Genomic DNA, 23,486 nt, shown 5'->3' on the forward strand with positions numbered 1-23,486 from the left:
TGACTGTCATTATTCATGTTGGTTTCAGCAAATTTAATATTAGGGAAAACCAAAGTTTTAAATAAATTTACAAACCACATGATATAGTTGTAGATGATTGAGATTATTAATTAATATCGATTAACGTATTTGTTTCTTATTAGTGACACATCTTTTAATTTGTAAATTTGATTTAAAATTTTTGCCTCTCTATCATTATTCTTCGACAAAAGATTGTATGTCTGATATTTGTGTCTTGGGAAGTCAAATACATAATTTTGCATGTTGCTTCTACTTAAATGAAGATTTTCAACGAGGAAAATACGAGATCGATTTTGTCTCGTAATTACGTTTTTCAAGCTAAGAATTTGACCTACACACTGGCTTGTTGCGTAGGAAATCTCGACAATCTTACCACAAGATCGAAAGGAACTGTTTATCTCTTCATTTGGTACACTAATTGATATGTACAATTTACACAAGACTCCCACAATGCTCAATTATATGACATGTACAATGTCCATATGATGTCTTTATATTCGGTATGATCACATCAAAAGGAACTTCCCAAACACAAGCAACGTCACTGCACTCACCCGATTCTACCTTCCTGACATCAGATTGACAAGAGCTTGATTTTCGTAGAAGGATCTGACATCCCAATCCTCGGTTGAGGATGAGAGTGTCATCAACGCCACCACGATTGATCGCATACTTGGACGCAGATCTTTGTTTTCGTGCGTGCATGCTTTGCCGAGTTGGGCCATCTGCACCAGAAAACCACCATACCTATTTTTAGACTGATATCTAGAGACAAATCATAATGTGTTTTGGTCTGACAAATTTTTTCACCTTGTGCAGTGAATCAAGCGGATAGTTGTCTCCAAGGTTAGGGTCGACCAATTTTCGGAGGTCTTCCAGATCGGGCTGATTAAGGACCTCCTCAAACTGTGAAAAATAAAATTACAACAAAAACATGCTTAAGTGCTTTATGAGAGATTATTGTATGTAATGCAAGATAAAATCCCAGCATAAACTTGATAAAAGCAAATTGGCTTATTTAAGTAGAAAGATAGAAAGAAAACTAACCAAACCAACAAGGCCTTTTGATTCCGAACTAGAGCCATCCTCCCTGAAAACAGCTTCCTTGGCAGATATCAACTCAAAAATGACAACTCCGAACGCAAAAACATCTATTTTAGGAGAAACTTCGCCATATTGAGCATATCTGCACACAACCATGTTATGTTAAAGTCCCACATCGGTGGGGTGAAGAAAACCAAACGGATTTATATAGTATTACTCTACTCTAACTAATACCGAGGCCTTTTGTAGTAAAACCCCACACCTGACGGATTGGGTAGGTGGTAAAGTTGAGGACTCTATCAGTGTCGTTAGAGTGGTAATACCGAGGCCTTTAGGAGTTAATCCATATGTAACAATATTTTAATCCATATGTAACAATATTCAGGCCTTTCAGCCATCAGCTTATTGGTCAGGATGAGGACTAGAAAAATTATGCAATAATAAACTCATTCAGCGTACGATGGGTTCTTCCAGAAGAATGCAACAAAGGCAATCTGTTAGTGCTAGTCATGTAAAAGATAAACTGCTAAAAGGAATAAAGGTCGTACCCAGTGCACAAGACTCCCGCTTTACGCAGGGTCTGGGAGAGGTGAATGTCGGCTAGCCTTACCCCCATTTATGGAGAGGCTGCTCCCAAGTCTCGAACCCGAGACCTACCGCTCATGGACGAAGGCACTTGCCATCGCACCAAGTGCGACCTCTTAAACTGCTAAAAGGAATAATAGAGAAAAAACTACTTACTCCGGCGGCATATATCCAAATGTTCCCACAAGACGTGTGGGGAGTGATGTACTTCCAACTTCTGTCAGTTTAGTTAACCCAAAATCTGCAACCTGCAATGAAAAGAAGGGAATTTTATTGCAACAATACAAGATTTTAATGGTTCATATTGGAAATAGAGGCCCTAAAATAACCTTGGCATGGAAATTCTTGTCTATCAATATATTGGCTGATTTGATATCGTGGTGGATATAAACAGGAACAGTATGCTCATGAATGTATTCGAGACCTCTTGCCGAATCTAGGGCAATCTGCACTCTGATAGACCACGGTAGCGGGTCCCTCCCTCTCCCTGGATACATTAAACAGTGTTATATCATCATTCTCTTGCATACAGAAGTACTTAAATCCTCATCAAGCACAGCCTAACCTGAACCGCGCAGATGTTGGCTTAAGTTGCCATTCTCAATATATTCATAGACTAGGAAAAGAGAGCCCTCAACACAATAACCAATCAAGCGCACCTGCATTGATCGTTCAGAAGCTTAGAGATGATTACACATCTTAGAGATCAGTTCAATGGTTATAAACTAGTACATAGTGCACAATAAGATTTTTAGAGTGCCAATAACACCACCCTTATATTATAGTTCTTAAGCAAGATTCATATGCGTTGTCATTGTTGAAAAGATAAGTTCATTACCAGGTTCAAGTGATGTACACGTGTCAAAACATTTAACTCGGCCAGAAATTCTTTTGATGCTTGCATATCCATCTTCTTGATTGCAGCTTTCTGCACACAGAGGTTATATGAGTGGGACTTCTAGAACAAGAAATAAGCAATTACGAAATAAACACAAGCATGGTCTAGAAACACTAAATACTTAATTCATGAATCATGGGGCTGGACTAGAAAATCTCATACTTCATTTGGACAGAAAATGTTAAAGAAAACAAACCTCGCCTCTCAACTCTGCATAGTAAACAGCCCCGAAACCTCCTTGTCCAATTTTATTAGCTAGGCTGAAGTTATCAGTAGCCCTCGCAAGTTCTTCGTATGAGAACTCCACTGATTTGTCCACAGAAATGCCTGTTCGGCCTCGACCAGCAGCATTTGACTCTCCAGGTTTATCGGGGGTAATCACAAGGGCTAGACCCAGAAGAAAAATCAATGAAATCGTGTCAAACATCCATTTGGTGCAAAAATCTTAGACCATTTGAGGGCAAGAACAAGTAAAATACAACGAATGTTCAAATAAGTGCAAGAAAGACCAGAAAATACATGGCAGTTTTATGACACTTCATAACAATTATTATAAACAAAACAGACCAACAAAATGGCCAGGGCCGGTTCAATGGGATTTCTGAGGGCAAACTATCAGTGGTACTGATACGAGATAAAGAAAAAAATTCCAATCCTTCAACAAAATTGAACAACTAACAATTATAATAGCAGCAGTCTTTCTCCCGTAATTTTTAAGAAACCTTGGAAGGAGTAAAAAAAGGAAAACCCTCTTGTTTGGAAAGAATGGGAAGATGAAAATGAATCAATGAATGCTAAATGAGAAGAATAACATCCTAAAGTAAGGAGCTTAGTCAGCTACTCAAACTAGTGTTACTACAAAGAATCAAAGTGGAAAGGTAACATCGAAAAGTCTATCAGGAAAAAGAAACAAGGAGACGAGTAACTTACAACGCCCATTTGGAGAAGATTGATCTTCAGATGTTGCTAAGAGAAATTTTGTATCCACCTTGTTCTTTCGGAAAATTCCAAAATATATACCACCACCAGCCAATAGCAGCACTCCAGCAATTACTCCCACAGATATGCCACCAATGGCTCCACCTCCTAGCCCTGCTTATACAAAAGAAAAATGATGAGCTCCAAGTAGCATTGAGTTTCAAATCACACTCACACACTGGCATCTGAACATGAAGCCAATTTTGGAGACGGCCGTATCACCTGAGCTGCAAAAAGAACAGACACAAATAAAACTCATAAATATTAACAATCTTCAGAAGACACGGAAAGTGAAAACAAGATGTAATATAGTTAAGCTAACGTATTGAGGCAGTAGAAGATACCTCGACTTCAAAGGCAAATAGGTTCCATTTTGATCTGCAAGATAAAATGAAACTTTGGTGGGCAAAATTGAAAATAAAGCCTCCTCAAACTATATTGAAAGTAGAGCAATGCTTCATAATACCTAAAAACTGGATATCCGATAAACATTCGTTATACTTATTTATACCACAGGAACAACTCAGAAACAACATAGAATTGAAACAACTCAGTGTCTTCACTAGCACTTTCGCACGTTGCATCAAGGAATATCAATAAAAGGAATGGACAATAAAATTACTAAAACAAGATGACAACTCAGCTAAAAACTGCATTGTCAATTGATATCTTAAAACAAGAGAGTTGCTGTATTATTCTTCACTTAACATTTTCAATACATCACTCCCTAGATGCCCACTGGATCCATAACCACAGGAAAGACCTTGCACCACCTAGCACTTTAATTATTGAACATTCTAACATTCGTTGCAAACTCATGATTAACAATTAAAGATGCCTTTGTTGAAATTGCAAGGAATCGATTATCTAGCCTACAAATTTCCCCAAAACTTTTGTAAGGGATTCCACTTTCTTAAGTTCACCCCGAACATTTTCCTGTGGGATTTCAGTTCACTATTGAAGTTTCCTTTTTTCACAAATTTATGCCTATCACTTCCTAAACAAGACCCTTCTAATCAACTGTTTGCTTCCTTTCCTTCTAGTGGATTCGTTTCAACTCATTAGCATTGCAACATAGATCAAGGCATCCAAACTTAGTAATAACATGCAATGTCTACCAAATCGTATATGAAATTACCTACTTTGCACGTATGCATCGAAAGTTCACATGTTGGTCGAAAAATGGCACCACTTAGCGAAATATCTACGAAACCACGTGTTGGTCGAAAATGGCACCATTTCACGGGATATACATGAAACTACTCCCTTGACTAAAACTCATTAATTCACCCCATGCTCAAATTATTACTCATTAGCATATACATTCCTACATAAGCCTCTGCCGAATCAAATAACAATTTTCCAACTTCGAAACAACCAAATGTTTCATTTTACCAAGTATGCAAATTCAGCAAGATATCTCAATGTCTGCATCAATTCTCAACAACTCAATATTTTAAAAGGCAAAGGCGTGGGCGAGACATTTGGTGGATAGTCCTGCCTAGGCAAAAGCCTTGAGATGTGAGGCACGAGACCTAATATTTTAATATATATATATATGTATGTAAATATTATAGTCATAAACAAGTTTAACTCACATAATCAAGCTTAATCAAGCAATCAAATTAATCAATTTCAAACACCTACTTAAGTAAGTGATACTTATATATAAATGTACATATATATATATATATATATATATATATATATATATATATATATATATGAGAGTTCAAGGTAATATTTGGGTGTGATAGGTTGTCTTAAAAAAAGAAAAATAAGGATAAAGATAGCGATTTTTTTTTAAAAGTATAATATAACATTAAAAAAATACAAATAAAAAGATGTTTTTTTTTTCTACGGCCAATCATGAGAATATTCAGGAAATAATAAAAACAAAAACAAAAAAATGCTTATCTAATTTTATCTGGTACATGAAGAAAATAAATATTAGAAATAAAAAGTGAAAATAAAGGAGATAGTAGGGTAATAAATGTCATTAAAGTTGGGTTAGATATAATAATAATAATTAAAAAAAAAGTGAAGATAATGGGGTATAAATGTAGGGGTGCAACTTGGGCGGGTTGGGCGGGTTAGAAGGTCAACCCAATCCTAACCCAATCCTAACCCAACTTTTACAATTCGGACTCAGGTTCGGGTTGGGTTTCATTCGGGTTCATTTGGACTCGGGTTTAATTGGGTTAGGGTTTACTTGGGTTAGGTTTGGGTTGCCCAACTTTTTCAAGTTTAATCTTGTGACAACTTAGTTTCAAAGAATTCCTAAAAAAATTAAGCCAATTAGCTTCAAAGCTAGCTAACTTTAATTTTATAAATCAATCTACTATAAAGCTTTAGGATTTAGAGACAACGAATTTGATCTGACTAATCAAAGCCTCTTATTTCCTAAAAGCTTAAGCAATTATAAAGGGTAATTTATTAAAAAAAATATTAGAAAGGGCATTGGTTTTTGGACTTAGCTCACTTGGGTGTAGTAGGCATATTAATTGATATGGGTTACAATCTGGTTAGATTGGGTTTGGTTAGTCGGGTTGGGGATGGACGGGCAAATGATCAATCCAACTCAACCTAATCAATAAACAGATTGAAAATGGGTTGGGTTTGGGCTGGTTATAACTAAAAAAAACTTACTGGTTCAAGTTTAAAGTCGGATTGGACATAGGCGGGTTCGGATTGGCCCAACCCAAGTTGCACCCCTAAATAAATGTAACAACGTGGGGTCAGTTTAAGCATTAAAAAGAAAACAAAAAGTTAAAAACACCAACTCAGCCTAATAAACCTAGCCGTCGTCTTCATCTTCTTTTCTCCTTCGCTCTTTTTCATGGCCTGCAACTCAAAATAGCTCTGCAACTCAAAAGTTTCCAGATTTTTGCAACTTAAAAAAGGAAAAATGGACGCCCAATCAATGCCTCAAGCGCGCCTCAGCCGCCTAGGCGCACCCCGAAAAGTCTAGGTGAGTATTTCGCCCACTTCTACAAAACAGAGGTGAAAATGTTGGAGCCCCACCTCCAAGGCTAGCCTTTTAAAACACTGCAGCAACTTCAAAGCACAAAAAACTATCAGGGTGTGATCTTCACACACCCTTTTAATTTTCAGCTTTTGAATCAGATGAATTGAAGAAAATCAACTAATGAAATTAACTATGAATGTGTAAGAAGTAAAATAGGGTATATGGATAGCACACGCTAAAACTATCCCATCAACAACAAAAGCTCAAACCTTTGCCCGGAATATACACGAAACCGCTCCCTTGACTAAAATTCACACCACACCAGGATTATATCTCTGCAGCAAAGCCTGATCCAACTGCTCCGTCTCCGCAATAGAATCCAAACTGTCCTCCGGCCGCAGAGGATAAGTAATAAACAGCCCATAATCCTCCGAAACCGTGCTATTCCCACACGTACAATTCACAGTCACATTCACTTTAGTATTATTGAGTATATTATTAGGATCATAGCTGTTGAACCACTCCAAGTCCTCCACCGTCGTCAAATTCGAATAGAAAATCTTCGCAATCTGGTCGTACGTGTCGCCGGTACGGACATCCCACTCGAACATTTGGCCGTGGAAGTCGCTATTGATGCAACCACAGGTGAATGGAACATTGACCCTGATGCCGAACCGGACGCTGTATATGTTGGGAACCGAGTCCTTGTTGTAGGTGACGATGGTGGCGTCGGTCGTATTCATGATATCGCCAATGAAACTGAGATTAGTGCCCTGCCATACGTAGTAAGAAGCTAGAGCATCGCAGCTCTTGCTGCACTGGGGTTTCACCGTGCAACAGAGGGAAACCAGCACCAGGAACCCTAACCCGATTCGAAATCCCATCTGGGTCGATCCGAAATCGAAAAAAACAAGTCGCAGAAACCTTTTAGGCACTGGGTTTTTGGTTACGGATCGGAGTTGTACAGGAGTTGGATGAACAGAGAGAAAGATGGAAGCTTTCAGTGGGGTTTGATTAGTTTAAATTAAAAGTTAATTAGATGAAATAATGAGTGTTTGATTGTCGTACTTGGCGTCTTTGACTTTGCTTAACACTGAAAGAGAAAACCTTCTCGCGGTTTGCAGTTAATTGTTTCTGGAGGGCGACTGACGACTGAGTCAAACGACCGTGGCAACCCTGCCCCCGAGTTCGCTGCGACGGCTACGATAAATATGAGGTTTTTACGACGCTGTGGGACTTGTGTTTTAGAGAATCCTCAAACGCATTGTCGTGTTAAACGCATTGTCGTGTTTTACGACGTTGATTATAGATTTTCTATTACCTCATATTTAGCATAATATTTTATAATATTGGCATGGTAATTGATATTAAACTGCAAAGTAAAAGAGAGTTTATGAAAAGTCTCACTTTAAGAGAATTCTCTTAACATTTCTCTCCCTTAAAATTTATGTCTCTAATCAGAGACGAAGCTAGAAATTTCTTCTAGTGAGGGCAACCCGAAAATTAACTAAGAAAACCTTATTATAGTATAGCTTATACCCAATAGATAATAGGAATGATTTTCAAATGATGATTCATCACACTTCCAATGTTACAAAAATTTCAGTGTAGTATTGAAAAGTGGTAGAGTGATAAGAGAAATATTAATACATGATTACGCAAGAGAGGTTTTTCGGTTTGAATGACAGAAAAATAGCACTTTTGCTTATATAGTAATTGATATGAAGTATATACAATATGAAGGTATGTTGAACATTAGATAATTATATTTTTTTTTCAAAGATAACACGTGTATATTATATAACTATAGTTTGCAACTTAACAAACTAATCACTTGAGTGGGGGCATATGCCCCCAATGAGCCTTCATTGGCTTCGTCCATGTCTCTAATGCTTTGACAACTCAAACACATCCATCTCAACGTGATTAAATTTACAAACTTCAATGCAATTGTATATATGTCACATCCTGTCCCGGGCCCCCACCATATCCCGGGCTCGACTCCGTTGTAGCACGATATTGTCCGCTTTGGACCCCGACCACGCCCTCACGGTTTTGTTTCTGGGAACTCACACTAGAATTTCCCAGTATGTCACCCATTATGGGATTGCTCTCGCGCGAACTCGCTTAACTTCGGAGTTCCTACGAAACCCGAAGCCAATGAGCTCCCAAAAGGCCTCGTGCTAGGTAGAGAGGAGAATATAAATATAAGGCTTACAAGATCCACTTCCCTGGACGATGTGGGATGTTACAATCCACCCCCCTTAGAGCCCCGACGTCCTCATCGGCACACTTCCGTCCAGGGATTGACTCTGATACCAAACTGTCACATCTCGTCCCGGGCCCCCACCACATCCTGGGCTCGACTCCGCCGTAGCACGATATTGTCCACTTTGGGCCCCGACGACACCATCACGGTTTTGTTTTTAAGAACTCACACGAGGGATTGCTCTCGTAGGAACTCGCTTAACTTCGGAGTTCTTAAGGAACTCGCTTAACTTCAGAGTTCCTAAGGAACTCGAAGCCAGTAAGCTCTCAAAATGCCTCGTGCTAGGTATAAATGAGAATATACATATAAGGCTTACATGATTCACTCTCTTAAACGATGTGGGACGTTACAATATACAAATTGCAACTTATGCAGTTTAAATGAGTAAGAGCTTTTATTCATGCATCTTAGATTTTGTGCTGTGTTGAAGTTCTTTTTTTTGTTTTCAATATTGTTTGTATTTATGCACGTTACGTATCCATGATGAAATAATCACATGACAGTTACTCTATATTTATGTTTTAATGAAAAATCAACTCTCTCATCAATCATGTGAGTCCGCATGATCCCTAACAATTCTTGAAATAATAAAGAAGATTACAAGAAAAACGTGAGTATAAGTAAGGGTAGTGATATTTGCACATTCTCTTTCACTTTCACACACCCTTGTTAATTTTTTTCTTTTAAACTTTGTCAATTCATATGATCAGATGATCGAAAATTGAAAAGAAGTGTGAGAAGTAAAAATAAGTATGTGGATAGCATCATTTCCCATTTTCCATCTTACTCATTTGCTTTCCTTCAAATCCCCTTTCTGCCAACCATAATGTAGATCTCCGAATTGGTAACTAAATTCACAACTTACTCCTCCTTGCATGTTCTATTTCATGCCGAAAAATTTGGGTAAAGTATTCTACAATTTTCATTGTAGTAAGAGTGTTTTACACACCTGTTGGTGCTTCACACTCTTTTGAGTTTATTGTAGTTGCACCGATTTTTGTATTCTCTTTGCATGGAAAGTTATTAGTAAAATAAATCTAGGCAACTTATCAGTCGCAGTACTCTAAGATTTGATTTTTGTTTTCGGGTGCACATTATGTTTTTGGCTAGTACGTGGGGTTAGATGTTTATGAAATTGTGATAAGAACAACCAACCAAGGTGGCCTAACCAAACACTTGAAGATGCTCTCATAAACTATATTTAACTATGTATTTATATTGCGTATTTAACTAAAATACCCAATTCCTACTTTTGACATTTGGTTAAAGTTTTGATGGGATTTTGGGTTCAAGACAAATCTGAGTCATTTGGTGGGATTTTGGGTCCAAGACAAATCTGAGTCATGGGCCCATGGCATATGTTAAAAGTATAGGCAGCTTTTGTCGTTCATGTGATCAGATGACCGAAAATTGAAAAGAAGTGTGAGAAGTAAAAATAAGTGTGTGAATAGCACAATTTCCCATTTTCCATCTTACTCGTTTGCTTTCCTTCAAACCCCCTTTCCGCCAACCATAATGTAGATCTCCGAATTGGTAACTAAATTCACAACTTACTCCTCCTTGCATGTTCTATTTCGTGCCGAAAAATTTGGGCAAAGTATTCTACAATTTTCATTGTAGTAAGAGTGTTTTACACACCTGTTGGTGCTTCACACTCTTTTGAGTTTATTGTAGTTGCACCGATTTTTGTATTCTCTTTGCATGGAAAGTTATTAGTAAAATAAATCTAGGCGACTTATCAGTCGCAGTACTCTAAGATTTGATTTTTGTTTTCGGGTGCACATTATGTTTTTGGCTAGTACGTGGGGTTAGATGTTTATGAAATTGTGATAAGAACAACCAACCAAGGTGGCCTAACTAAACACTTGAAGATGCTCTCATAAACTATATTTAACTATGTATTTATATTGCGTATTTAACTAAAATACCCAATTCCTACTTTTGACATTTGGTTAAAGTTTTGATGGGATTTTGGGTTCAAGACAAATCTGAGTCATTTGATGGGATTTTGGGTCCAAGACAAATCTGAGTCATGGGCCCATGGCATATGTTAAAAGTATAGGCAGCTTTTTCGTTCAAGGTCAATTTTCGGTACCGCAATCGGTAAGGTTTGAAGTAATACTTTATGGAGAACGATTAGACCCGCAATCAAGTTGGATAGTTAGACCAGAAATGGTCCGCTCTACCAATTAACTTCGTCTGTATTAAAAAAATTAAATTTGTAAATTAAATGATATATCACTAATGTAAAATAAGTACGTTAATCAATATTTAAGTAATAATCTAATTATCAATATTTACATGATTTGGTTTCTCTAACATTACTCAATTTCTAATTTGCTAAAATGAAGTAAGAAAACATGCACACAACTATTGCTGTACACATACACACAATGATTAATGCAAACAAAGTTAGAGAGATTTACAATTTTTGTTTGTTTGATATGTGGATAAGTGGCTCCTCCTACTCTTTTGCTTTCAAGCAATACAAAGTTGTTGTACATTAGAGAAAAAAAAATACAAAACTTTGGTCACGCAAATTGGTCTCACAACTCTTGCAAGAGTTAAAAGCTAAGCCCTTTTGAAGTTAATAGGGATTTGGACTTGGATTGTTGCTATTGCCGTACTTCCACGTTCTGAACAAACTAATCCATTTTATGAACGTTAAGGGCGTGTTTGTTTGACCTTCTTAGGGGGGACTGGACTAGACTACACTAATTGGTATTGTAGTCTGATGTTTGGTAGGGGCAAGGATTACGTTTAATGGGATTAGATCCGACTCGCACGGATTAAACCCTTCGCTAGCAGTTCTTAGCGAACCACCCCAAAAACGTCCGGATTCGTAAGACCTCCTCCCTCACGTCGTCCTCCTCATCCTCATCTCTGCGTCCTGCTCGCCGTCAGCTGCATCCTGGTCGCCCTCATCTGCATCCTGCTCCTCATCTGTTCCTCTCGTCGTCCGCTCCCTCGTCTTCACGTAACAGATCTGCTCCGAGAGTTCTCCAAGGACAGCATTCGCCTCGTCAAGCGCTGCCACAAGCCCGATCGCAAAGGTAATTCAGCATTCGGGTCGGATCTGTGTTTTCTCACAAGTTATATTCTTTGATATGCATGTGTAATTGATGAGATTTGATGGTTGATTGTCGTGTAGAATTCTCCAAGGTCGCGCTCCGGACAGCGATCGGGTTCGTCGTGATGGGTTTCGTCGGGTTCTTCGTCAAGCTGATCTTCATCCCCATCAACAATATCATCGTTGGATCTGTTTAGGTATTTATTGGATCTAATCAAATCCATTGATTGAAAATTATTGATGGAAATTGTGGAGATTTGATTGGTTTGCTTGATCGATGTATGATTTGATTAGGTTGTTTATTAGTTGGAATTCGGATTAATTTGATTTTGGTAATTGTTGTTTGTTCAATTTTATAAACGAATCAAAAGTTTCGATGAGGAATGTAGTGGTTGAGTTGCATATGTATACACACACACAGACGTTTGGTTTTTCTTCTATGCCAATATAGTTGAAATGGTTCTTTAATGTTGAGATTTTTATCAACTTTATGTTTAGATGTGTGCATCGCTCTTGGTTTTGAGTGTTTCATTCGGATTACGTTAATGGTTTGGAACGGATAGTCTGCATCGTGATATTTGGTAGAAATGGATGTGGTGAATCTGGTGATATGATCTAAATAGGGAGATCTTCTTGAGGCACGATTGATTAGTTTGAGTTCTGGTTTTACTCTGTTGCTCTATTATTCTGCTTTATGTGTCTTAGGAAATTGATACCGAATCAAGGACGTTTAACAGAATATTGATTCATAAAATTGGTCCAAAGATCTTGTATCTTGAATTTATTCGATTCGTATGTAATAATATAAGATTACGGTGTCATTTGTGTACTGTGTGTGCAAGGTGTATACAGTGTGTGTTTGTGTACTGTGTATGCAGTGTGTATGTATGCAGGGTGTATGCAGGGTGTATGCAGTGTGTGTATGTATGTATGCACTGTGTGTGTATTGCAGGGTGTGTGTGTAGTGTATGCAGTGTGTGTGTGTAGTGTATGTAGTGTGTGTATGTATGTACTGTGTTTGCAGTGTGTATGTATGCAGTGTGTGTGTGTAGTGTATGTAGTGTGTGTGTAGTGTATGCAGTGTATGTAGTGTGTGTATGTATGTACTGTGTTTGCAGTGTGTATGTATGCAGGGTGTATGCAGTGTGTGTGTACTTGCAGGGTGTGTGTGTAGTGTATGCAGTGTGTGTGTGTAGTGTACTGTGTTTGCAGTGTGTATGTATGCAGTGTGTGTGTAGTGTATGTATGCAGGGTGTAGTGTATGAAGTGTATGTAGTGTGTGTAGTGTACTGTGTTTGCAGTGTGTATGTATGCAGTGTGTGTGTGTAGTGTATGTAGTGAGTGTGAGTGAGTGTGAGTGTGAGTGTGTGTGCAGTGTGTAAGCAGTGTGTGTGTGTGCAGTGTGTGTGTGAATAAGTGTGTATGTGTGTAGTGTATGCAGTGTATGTAGTGTGTGTAGTGTACTGTGTTTGCAGTGTGTATGTATGCAGTGTGTGTGTGTAGTGTATGTAGTGAGTGTGAGTGAGTGTGAGTGTGAGTGTGAGTGTGTGTGCAGTGTGTGTGTGTGCAGTGTGTAAGCAGTGTGTGTGTGTGCAGTGTGTGTGTGAATGAGTGTGTATGCAGTGTGTGTGTGTGCAGTGTGTGTGTACTGTGTGTGCAAGGTGTATGCAGTGTGTGTGTTTGTGTACTGTGTATGCAGTGTGTATGTATGCAGGGTGTATGCAGGGTGTGTATGTATGTATGCACTGTGTGTGTACTTGCAGGGTGTGTGTGTAATGTATGCAGTGTGTGTGTGTAGTGTATGTAGTGTGTGTGTGTTTGTGTACTGTGTGTGCAAGGTGTATACAGTGTGTGTGTTTGTGTACTGTGTATGCAGTGTGTATGTATGCAGGGTGTATGCAGGGTGTATGCAGTGTGTGTATGTATGTATGCATTGTGTGTGTACTTGCAGGGTGTGTGTGTAGTGTATGTAGTGTGTGTGTGTAGTGTATGTGAGTGTGTGTATGTATGTACTGTGTTTGCAGTGTGTATGTATGCAGTGTGTGTGTGTAGTGTATGTAGTGTGTGTGTAGTGTATGCAGTGTATGTAGTGTGTGTATGTATGTACTGTGTTTGCAGTGTGTATGTATGCAGTGTGTATACAATGTGAATGTTTTGTATTGTGTGGGGTTGATGCTGAATTGAAATTTGTTGTGGTTGTTGGTTGCAGAGAAGATGAGCATAAACGGAAGGCTAAGGCTAAGGCTACTGCATTACAGGTGTCCTTTAATTTCCCTTTTCACATGCAATGCCTAGCAATGATAGCAATCCTCATACTAGTGTTCTTAGACACATGTTTATAGATGTATAAGAGTAGAACATTTTGAATATGATGCATCGGGTTAATGAAAACTTTTTTTTTTTCAACGCCACCTGTATATTTGTTGCCTCGGGTTAATGAAAAGTTTTTTTTTTTCAACGCCACCTGTATATTTGTTGCCTCGGGTTAATGAAAACTTTTTTTTTTTCAACGCCACCTGTATATTTGTTGCCTCGGGTTAATGAAAAGTTTTTTTTTTTCAACGCCACCTGTATATTTGTTGCCTCGGGTTAATGAAAACTTTTTTTTTTTCAACGCCATATGTATATTTGTTGCCTTGGGTTAATGATTTAGTTAATTTGTTTATTGTTTTTTTGTTTGGATAGATATGGATCGAAGGAAGCTTTTATTGATCTTATTGTTAGAGATGTCTTATTTGGAGACAATTTGTATTTGTACGATTCGTGTGGTGATGATGCTACGTGGCAAACAGAGACATGTTGAACGACCCACATTGACTAACCGTTCACTTATTAGACGAGAGATTAGTTTGTGTTATCTGAATTGTATAATAGGGAATACTGATACTGAATGTGTTAACGAATTGAGAATGGATAGAAGGACTTTTGGCATATTATGCGACTTACTTCGTCAAGATGGGAGGGTAAAAACTGATGGTTTGGTGTCTGTAGAGGAACAGGTGTGTATGACTTTACAAATATTAGCACATCATACTAAGAATCGTAGTGTTGGCGGTAGATTTTATAGGTCGGGAGAGACTATAAGTAGGTATTTCAATAGCGTATTGCAAGGAATTTTGCGATTACAAGGTACCCTACTAAAAGTCCCCCAGCCTGTGCCTATTGATTCTACAGATGCTAGGTGGCGATGTTTTAAGGTATGATGAGAAATTTTTTTCATTTTCCCTAAGCTTTAACTCTTCATTCCCTTTGTATAAATTAACAAAAAGTTTATTATTTTTGGTTTTTAAGAATTGCTTGGGAGCATTGGATGGAACACACATTGATGTGCATGTACCTGAAATTGACAAACCAAGATACCGAACAAGAAAGGGTCGAGTCGCAACTAATGTGTTAGGTGTGTGTTCAGGAGATATGCAGTTCATATATGTGTTTCCGGGGTGGGAGGGTTCCGCATCAGACTCTAGAGTGCTACATGATGCGATTAGTAGGCCTAATGGTTTTAAGGTACCAGCGGGTAAGACTATTACTTAGTCTCAACTTTGTAAGTTAGGTTTAGTTCTGTTTGTCAACTACAAAACACTAATAAGGTCTGTTTTTTTTTTCATTAGGTTGTTATTACCTTGTAGATGGTGGTTATACAAATGGTGAAGGATTCCTTGCACCATATAGAGGAATACCTTATCATTTATCTGAATGGGAGGGACGAACACCTTCTAATAAGGAAGAATATTTTAACATGAAGCATTCTAAGGCAAGGAATGTAATTGAACGCTGTTTTGGCTTGCTAAAAGGAAGGTGGTCGATACTAAGGAGTCCATCTTTCTATCCGATAAGGACACAAGGTCGAATAATTACCGCTTGTTGCCTACTACACAATCTTATTAGGCAAGAGATGTCAGTAGATCCAATGGAGAATTTGCCAATAATAGAAGATGGACAAAATACAGAAGAAGGTGAATATGTTGGTAGTGTTCAAACATCGGACCAGTGGACTGCAATGAGGAATGATATGGCTCAGGAAATGTATAATGAGTGGAGAGCAATTAGGAACCAGCAACCGAACTAGCTATATGTTTTAATGATAACATTTTATTTTAGTATTCCTTTTTATCATGCATTTGTTAGATATTAGCACAATGATTGGATGGTATGCAAATTAATTGGATATTATGCAAGTTGATTGGATATTATGCAAGTTGATTGGATATTATGCAAATTGATTATTTGTATGGTATTTTCCTTCATTAAAATATTTTTTGTTTAGGTATGGATAACGATAATATTTTGAATGCTACTCAAGAGCCAAAAGGAAGAAGGCGTAAATGGAAAGCATTTGAGGAAGAAGTATTACTAGGAGTTCTTGAGGATTTTGTTGCTCGGAAGCAACGGTGTGACACCGGTGCTTTCAAACAAGGTACTTTGGTTGAAATAGCAAAAGCTGTCAATGTTTTATGTCCTCATTCAAATATAAAGGCAAATCCACATATTGAGTCCAAGTTGAAGAAATGGAAAAAAACATATAGTATGGTCGTTGACATGATAAACACAAGTGGATTTGCATGGAATGATGTCAAAAAGTGCGTTGAAGTTGACAGTGATGACGCATGGCAAACTTATGTGCAGGTTCATATCCTATTTTATTTATGCATTAGTTATATTCTTGCTGCTATATTTGTTACGCATGCTAAATTTTAGTTTTGCTATGTTGATATAATCTTAGAGAAATAAAGAAGCCGATGGATGGAGAAGCAAACCTTTTCCACTGTTTGATAGATTTGCATATATATTTGGAAAAGATCGGGCTACGGGTAATGTAGTCGAAACCCCTGCTCAAATGGTGGAGGAACAAAGTCATGATCATGTTGGTGAAAGTGATATTGGAGGTGAAAATTTTGTTTCTTCAATGAACCAACAAAGCCAACAAAGCACTCCATCTGAAAATAGCCAAAGAAAGAGGAAAAGAGCTGTGCGAAGTTCAAGTGATGGAACCGAGGCACTTATCAGTGGACTGAAAGATTTTTATGTTGAAAGTGGGAAGAGGATGCAAATGGTAACTGAAGCTTTAGTTCAAGGTACTGCAGATCATACTGACATAGCTAATGAACTTGAAGCAATGGGTCTCTCTCCTATGGATCAACTTGATGCATTGTCTCTTATTTTGGATAAACCAAAAAATGTGGGAGTGTTCAGGGCAATCAAACCGGAACTCAAGAAAGTGTTCGTCCAAAGGCTTTTAAGCGACAACGCAAGCGGATGAGGATTTTGGCTAATGTTAACATGGATGTATTTTATTAACGTTAACATGGATGTATTTTATTAATCATACAATCTTATGTTATGACTTATAACTTAGCTTTGCACTAGTATTTTGGCTTATGTTAACTAGCCATTTTGTAAATTATGGAGATCTATTTTGGCTAATGTTAACTAATGTTAACTAGGATTTTCTAAATTATGGAGATCTTATGTACTTGTATTTGTTGAAGTTGCATGTATTGGCCACTATTATTTTTCTTCTGTTGGGTGATAGAGTTTAAATCAAGCTACATTTGCAAATTAAACCCAATTCTATTAGCAGGTAATAGAAACAAAACAATTGTCAATTTTTTTTAAGATTCATAATATACATGGCAAAAATATGCTCCAATTAACCCATATCATGAGATTTGTAGCATTACTCTATTACACAATGGCAACAATTTGTAGTTCTAGTCTAAGCAAACACAAATCTGGTGAACAGTACTGTTTTTCTTATCCTGCTTCTTAGTCCGAGACTGCACCAAACGCTTCACTAAGTTAGTCCAGCTTAGTCCAGTCTAAGCCAGTCCAGCTTAGTCCCGGCAGCTAGTCCAGTCCGAGACAGTCCGGCGCAACAAACGCACCCTAAAAGTTTAGGTGGAGAGAGGCTACCCTATTCTAGGACCAAGACATACCACAAGAACTTAAAAAGAAGATTTTAGCTCCTATTTTGATTTTTATAGACAGCCTACCAAGAGAATTGCCCGCAACAAGCTAATCTCTTTTGGTTTGGTTTAGGAGATTTCTTGCAAATAAATGTAGTAATTTTATATAGCTGGTATAAAATTTTCAATCAAACCAATTGGCTGCAAGATGCTTGTGGCCCATTCTATTTCTTCATTTTAAAGCCCACTAATCTAATTTGCAGATAATGAGAGGGCTTTTGATAGGCCCTCGTTCAAAAACCAACAGGTGAAGTAGCTTTTTTTCCCTTTTATATATATATATATACACACAGGAATAGAACAATTATGAACTTTTAATAAAAGAACACTACTAAACAGACTATAAATTACACATACTTTAGTGTCTCTTTATAAACGTCTTTGTGTCTTTACTGTGTGATGCTAGATGACTATCTACTTGAATCATATTTGTTGATCACATGATGTAGCAGTTAATGGTTGGATAGTTTCATTTAAGTTCGATCTCTCTTCCGAATGAACCATATAAGCCAAGAGAAAGTGTAAACCATAATAAAGGAACTTGCCCCACCGCCTATGAGTCTAATAGCCTCATTAGACCGTGCATTTTTCTCGGTATATTCGGATAATAAGTAGGACTATATATAAAGTAAAACTAACTAGAGTTACAAATATAGCTTTTAAAATGTTAGCACCGCATAAAAACATTCCTCTCAGAATAATACGAATAAGCAAAACTATGTTATAGCCATTTAGTGTACTCTATGAATAGATGAATACATATAGTTGAACATAGTGTAATAAAAGAAAGAAAAATTTGTGTACATGAGAACTAAATGGCCGTTATGCTTATTATTAAATTTGTTGTAGAGATGAAATATAACCAAGGTATACTCTTTTTTATCATAAATTAAATCGATTATTAGAAGAAAAATGGTGCCAAAAATTAGGATACATTATAGGAAAGTAAAACTTCCATTGAAAAGGAGTAGATGAAAGACTTTTATAAAAATTATAATTAGGTATATTTTCATTTTTTCCAATAATTAAAAAAAAAAAAAAAAACCAACCTTGAAGGGGTCCAACCTATGGGTGGGTTTGAAAATTGGTGACATTATTACAACCAAATGTCAAATATTGCCTTATATGGAACTTTCTTTAGGCCAAAAGTTTGTATATCAAACTTTGATTTTTTTTGTTGGCATGCGTTGAAGTGGCATAAAAGATTAGTGCTAGGAAAATTAAATATGTAGATTAAATTTTGTAAATTAAATGACATGAAAATTGATGATTGAATTATTACTTAAATATTGATTAACGTGCTTATTTCTTATTAGTGACACATCATTTAGTTTGCAAATGCAGTCTACAAATTTAATTTACCTATCATTACTCTTTTGAAAACTTTGTTGTGTCTAATCAATTGTAGCAAAGTCTCACCCCAACATCGCATAAATTAGAATTCTTGGAGAATAAAGTTTGCATATACCACTAACTTCTCTATATAAAATAAATGTTTCAAGCAATGTTTCAAGCATTTTTACAATTTATAAATGCCACTGAAGAATGATCTTTTATCACCAATTCACTACTTAGCAAACGTTTATCAAACCAATAATCCACTTTTCAAACACTTTGACAAAACGAATGATGATAACATGGTACAAACTTTCCACCAGCGCTCAGTATCTTAAACCTACAGCACAACTTTGCAAGATGGTTGACTAGTATGTGGCAGGGCCTCAACCTGAGCTAACAGAAAAACTTGAGAAAATAAAAAACGGTGGTGGATGTGGGTTGACCAATTGTTGTCTAGCATTCATATTGGCAACAACTCAAATTAGAAAAGTAAAAGATGCCTCTTGGGTCTCTCGGATTTGATTTGATGCCATAAACGAAACCTTATACACACCTCGTACTTTTTCCTCCCACAAATCTTAATTTCCAAAATGCTGGATGCCACCATACTCATAACCAACCTCTCGAATTCAATAAAATAAGAGTGCTTTCTAACTACGTGATAATTTAGCACATACGTAAGCGAGCGCTTGTATCGCGAATAATTTCTTAAGTTTCAGATGGTACAAACGTTTTTTTTTATTCTATGTGCATTTGTGGGTTATACTGATGTAGGACATGAAATAAGATGATCGGAAGATTAAATGCATTTGGTTTAGTCATAATTGCAAGGGGTTTAAGCATCTATAAATTCATGTATTTGTAAGGTTGAAAAGGAGTAGAAGTTGTTTTGGAATAAAATATTAAAATTTGAGTCGTAAACTCGTTTTTAAGTGTCTTGCTCTTGTTTAAGAGTCTGCCACTTTCTTCTTCTAGTTCTCTACGTTGTAAGGTGGTGCTAGAAGCGAAGTATTTGAGGTTTTCAGATCTCTTCTCGCACTAGGAGGACCCTGCCTATCTATCCTTTGTATACCTATCATTTCCTTTTTATTCTCCCACCGCGCTGCGCCTTGCATTAGTTGGTAACAAAGCCGGTTTTTGGATTTTTATATGAAATCATGGTGGAGGCTGCGGACATCATCTCGGTTGGTTGTCAAAATTCACTTCGTTTCCCTAACTTTTATTTAGAGAGTGATATGTCACCAGAAGGCTCTCAGCGTCTAGTTTCCAACGCTACAAACCGTACAACAAACAGAATTTTGTGTATACAAATATTGGCAAAACTTCACAGAACGTCAATGCTATTGCGAAAAGCGAATTAGTCCTGTTGCGGGCCAGGTTTCAGGTTCATCAAGAATGAAGTGACCTTCATGCCATATATCACTTGAAAGTCCTTCCAGCCTAATGATATATGGCATGAAGTGACCTTCAAGTGATATTGTTCACGAATAAAAAGCATTGACGTTCTGTGAAGACATGGCTATCAACTATATGGCATGTCACTATTGTCAATAATTGAGGGTGGGTATGTTTTACAAACAGAAGTAGAAGACATGGCTACTTCAGATTTTTCAAGTGCTGAATTTCTGAATGTTGATCTTTCTCCAAAGTTTGGTCGTTGTCCAAATGGTTCTTGTTATATTTGTTGTGGTTTATGTTTCGAGGTTGAAAAACTTCTCGACATTATAGTTGAAACAAAGGTCGAAAATATGAAATGCACTGACGAAGTTGATTATGTTTAGGATGATTTTGTTGCTCGTGACATCATGAGAAAACCTTTGGATAAAATAGTTGATGCGTTTGATTGATCTGAGTTTATATTACTTTCCAAGCCTACTTATCACTAGAAACGATTTGAAAATCTTTGTATGCTTTGAAGTCAAGTTGCATTATGAATGGATTAAACTACACATGGTTTGGAAGGTTGCGTTGTTACTCGCATGAATTTGTGGGTAGAACACTTGAAAAATTATGAAATTTCATTTGCTATTATGACTATTATGAAATTATTGGTTGGACATCCGAAAGATCTAGGAGGACCAAACAAAACTCGAGAAAGAGTTTTCTTCGAGAATGGGAGAATGATGTAGGACATGAAATAAGACTGCTGGAAGATTCAATGCATTTGGCTTTTGAAATCCAATGGACATACCTGGAATACAAGGTTTCAGAAGCGGCCAGGGATCTGAGGTCCCGAACTTTGTGTCTCCTGCCATGTCTCCTTCTAATTATTTTGGTTATTTATAGGATCTTATATGTTTCATGTATTAGTCATAAGTGCAAGTGGTTTAAGCATCTATACATTCATGTATTTGTAAGGCAGAAAAGGAGTATAAGTTGTTATAATATTGAAATTTGAGTTGTAAACTCAATTTTAAGTACCTTGCTCTCATTTAAGAGCTGTCTTGCTCTCCTAAGGTTCTCATTTTGGGACTTGTGAGGACCAAATGCATATTAGCAACAAGATTATTGTTTTGCTTCATTAAGTTGTCAAATATTTTAAGTCTTTAGATATAAACTAATATAATATTGTGGCTAATGAACCTTTGGTCCTCATAAGTCCTCAAAATGAGGACCTTAGGAGAGCAGGATTCTGTTTAAGAGTTTATTACTTTGTTCTATTACTTATCTACGTCGTAGGTTGGTACCAGAAGTGAAGTTCTTTTGGGGTCTCTCTTCACATTGGAGATAGTGGACCCTTCCTATCTATTCTATCTTATTGATTTTATTTTTATTTATTTCCCCACTACGTTGCGCCCTGCATCATATACTAACCTTAGTATATACATGAGCGCTCAAGCGCTAATCAATTAGTACTCAATATGGTGTTACCCACTTGTTCCGCTCACTCCACAATACTTGTCACACTGAACCGATAATTTTTTAGGTTATCATTGAAAGATCATTGATCGACTCTGCAAATGTTCACTGAAATCGAAAGTTACTATGACCAGATAATTAAATTAACGAACACAACATTGTCTTTAAAAGGGCTAAGCGCTTTCTAATTTCTGAACTTTACAATGACGAACGGTTTGAATCATGACATTATTTTGTGAAGCAGGCCTGAATAAGTAGTTAACGCTATATTAAATTACTAACTTATCAGTGCTTGAATGCTATTTGTGAGTGCCATGCAAGTTATCTATTTCACCCATACTGCTGCCTGCTTTTTGAGGACCCTTGACATTTGAACAACACGAGTGGACAACGTGCATTCCTCACTTGAGTTTTGTGTGAGAATTTTGGTATCCGTGAATAGCAAGTGCCATGCAAGTTATCTATTTCACCCATACTGCTGCCTGCTTGTCGAGGACCCTTGACCTTTGAACAACACGAGTGCCATGAACAACACGAGTGGACAACGTGCATTCCTCACTTGAGTTTTGTGTGAGAATTTTGGTATCCGTAAATACCAATTAGCTAGATTAATCAATATTGGTTACGCAACTCATTAACTTTCTTCAAATCAAATTTAGATCGATGTCAGATATACATGCACGATATGAGTAGAAATGCAAGGATACTTGTTAGTTTGGTGGGTTACATAAGTGGCTGGAATGTCAAAGTTTTGATGCCACATTGGGAAGTCAAGGAGCTCATATGGCATTAAAATCCAAGACCAATTAATTAATCACTTATTTTCGTCCTTCATGTCATATCAAATCTCCCACTACTCTCATTGAATCCCATCAACTTTCATTAATTCTTGGTTTAATACGAACTTGGAGCGAAGTTTTGAAGATGGTGGATGTGAAAACAGTGGTGAGGTTTTGTGGTTGGTGAGAGCCTGGCAGAGTACTAGTGGTAGGCGATGGTCGACTTGGAAACTGATTAGTGATTACAATTATATTAGTGGCTGTTTTACTAGAAGGTTCATGAAAATTATAATTGATTTATTGTTGCATTCGAAAATGATTTTATCTAATCAATGGCTATGATTCATATATAGTATAATAATGCAACCTGTACTATAGATTATTTGCTATAATATTTGTGTTAAGATTACGGTGTTGTCAGCATGCACTTCTTTGTATACTCATTCTCTTTTGTGTTTTTATAAGTTTGAAGCGCATGCTAACCTTTTTAGAATGTCAATAACATCACTATAATATTATTTTTTTCATAATTAATTTGATCAATCAGTTAAAATTTGGCAATGGAGGGTGAAGAAGACGAAAATGTTGCACTATAACTATGTTGCATCCAGGCAAGCATAAAAAAAACTTTTGCATATAATAGAGATGAAGGGATTAGGTAGAAAACAAACATTCTAGACATAATACACTTAGCGAATAATTATCTGACGG

At 37.0% G+C, this 23,486-nt stretch overlaps 2 protein-coding genes and 1 long non-coding RNA gene across 3 annotated transcripts; 2 read left to right on the forward strand and 1 right to left on the reverse strand.

The window, feature by feature from the left end:
- Positions 1 to 404: 404 nt before the first annotated feature.
- Positions 405 to 7,521, reverse strand: LOC103421680 (lysM domain receptor-like kinase 3). Its single transcript, XM_029107990.2, is given in 13 exon segments — positions 405 to 746; positions 832 to 927; positions 1,069 to 1,207; positions 1,807 to 1,898; positions 1,980 to 2,137; positions 2,216 to 2,309; positions 2,489 to 2,578; positions 2,745 to 2,935; positions 3,479 to 3,640; positions 3,749 to 3,753; positions 3,871 to 3,904; positions 6,764 to 6,812; positions 6,815 to 7,521. Coding segments are annotated over 13 exon segments (1,839 nt in total). The 5' UTR covers positions 7,379 to 7,521; the 3' UTR covers positions 405 to 581.
- A 4,224-nt stretch (positions 7,522 to 11,745) lies between these two features.
- Positions 11,746 to 12,032, forward strand: LOC114826737 (uncharacterized). Its single transcript, XR_003775782.2, has 2 exons — positions 11,746 to 11,816; positions 11,915 to 12,032. It is a non-coding gene; the product is annotated as an uncharacterized lncRNA (long non-coding RNA).
- A 2,946-nt stretch (positions 12,033 to 14,978) lies between these two features.
- LOC139188170 (protein ALP1-like) lies at positions 14,979 to 16,056 on the forward strand. Its single transcript, XM_070805347.1, has 3 exons — positions 14,979 to 15,030; positions 15,125 to 15,350; positions 15,445 to 16,056. The coding sequence occupies exons 2-3, from the start codon at positions 15,248 to 15,250 to the stop codon at positions 15,900 to 15,902; spliced, it is 561 nt and encodes a 186-aa protein (XP_070661448.1). The 5' UTR covers positions 14,979 to 15,030; positions 15,125 to 15,247; the 3' UTR covers positions 15,903 to 16,056.
- The last annotated feature ends 7,430 nt before the right edge of the window (positions 16,057 to 23,486 follow it).

This window comes from Malus domestica, chromosome 09 (genome assembly GCF_042453785.1).
Source record: "Malus domestica chromosome 09, GDT2T_hap1".
In the NCBI taxonomy this organism is placed as follows: domain Eukaryota; kingdom Viridiplantae; phylum Streptophyta; class Magnoliopsida; order Rosales; family Rosaceae; genus Malus; species Malus domestica.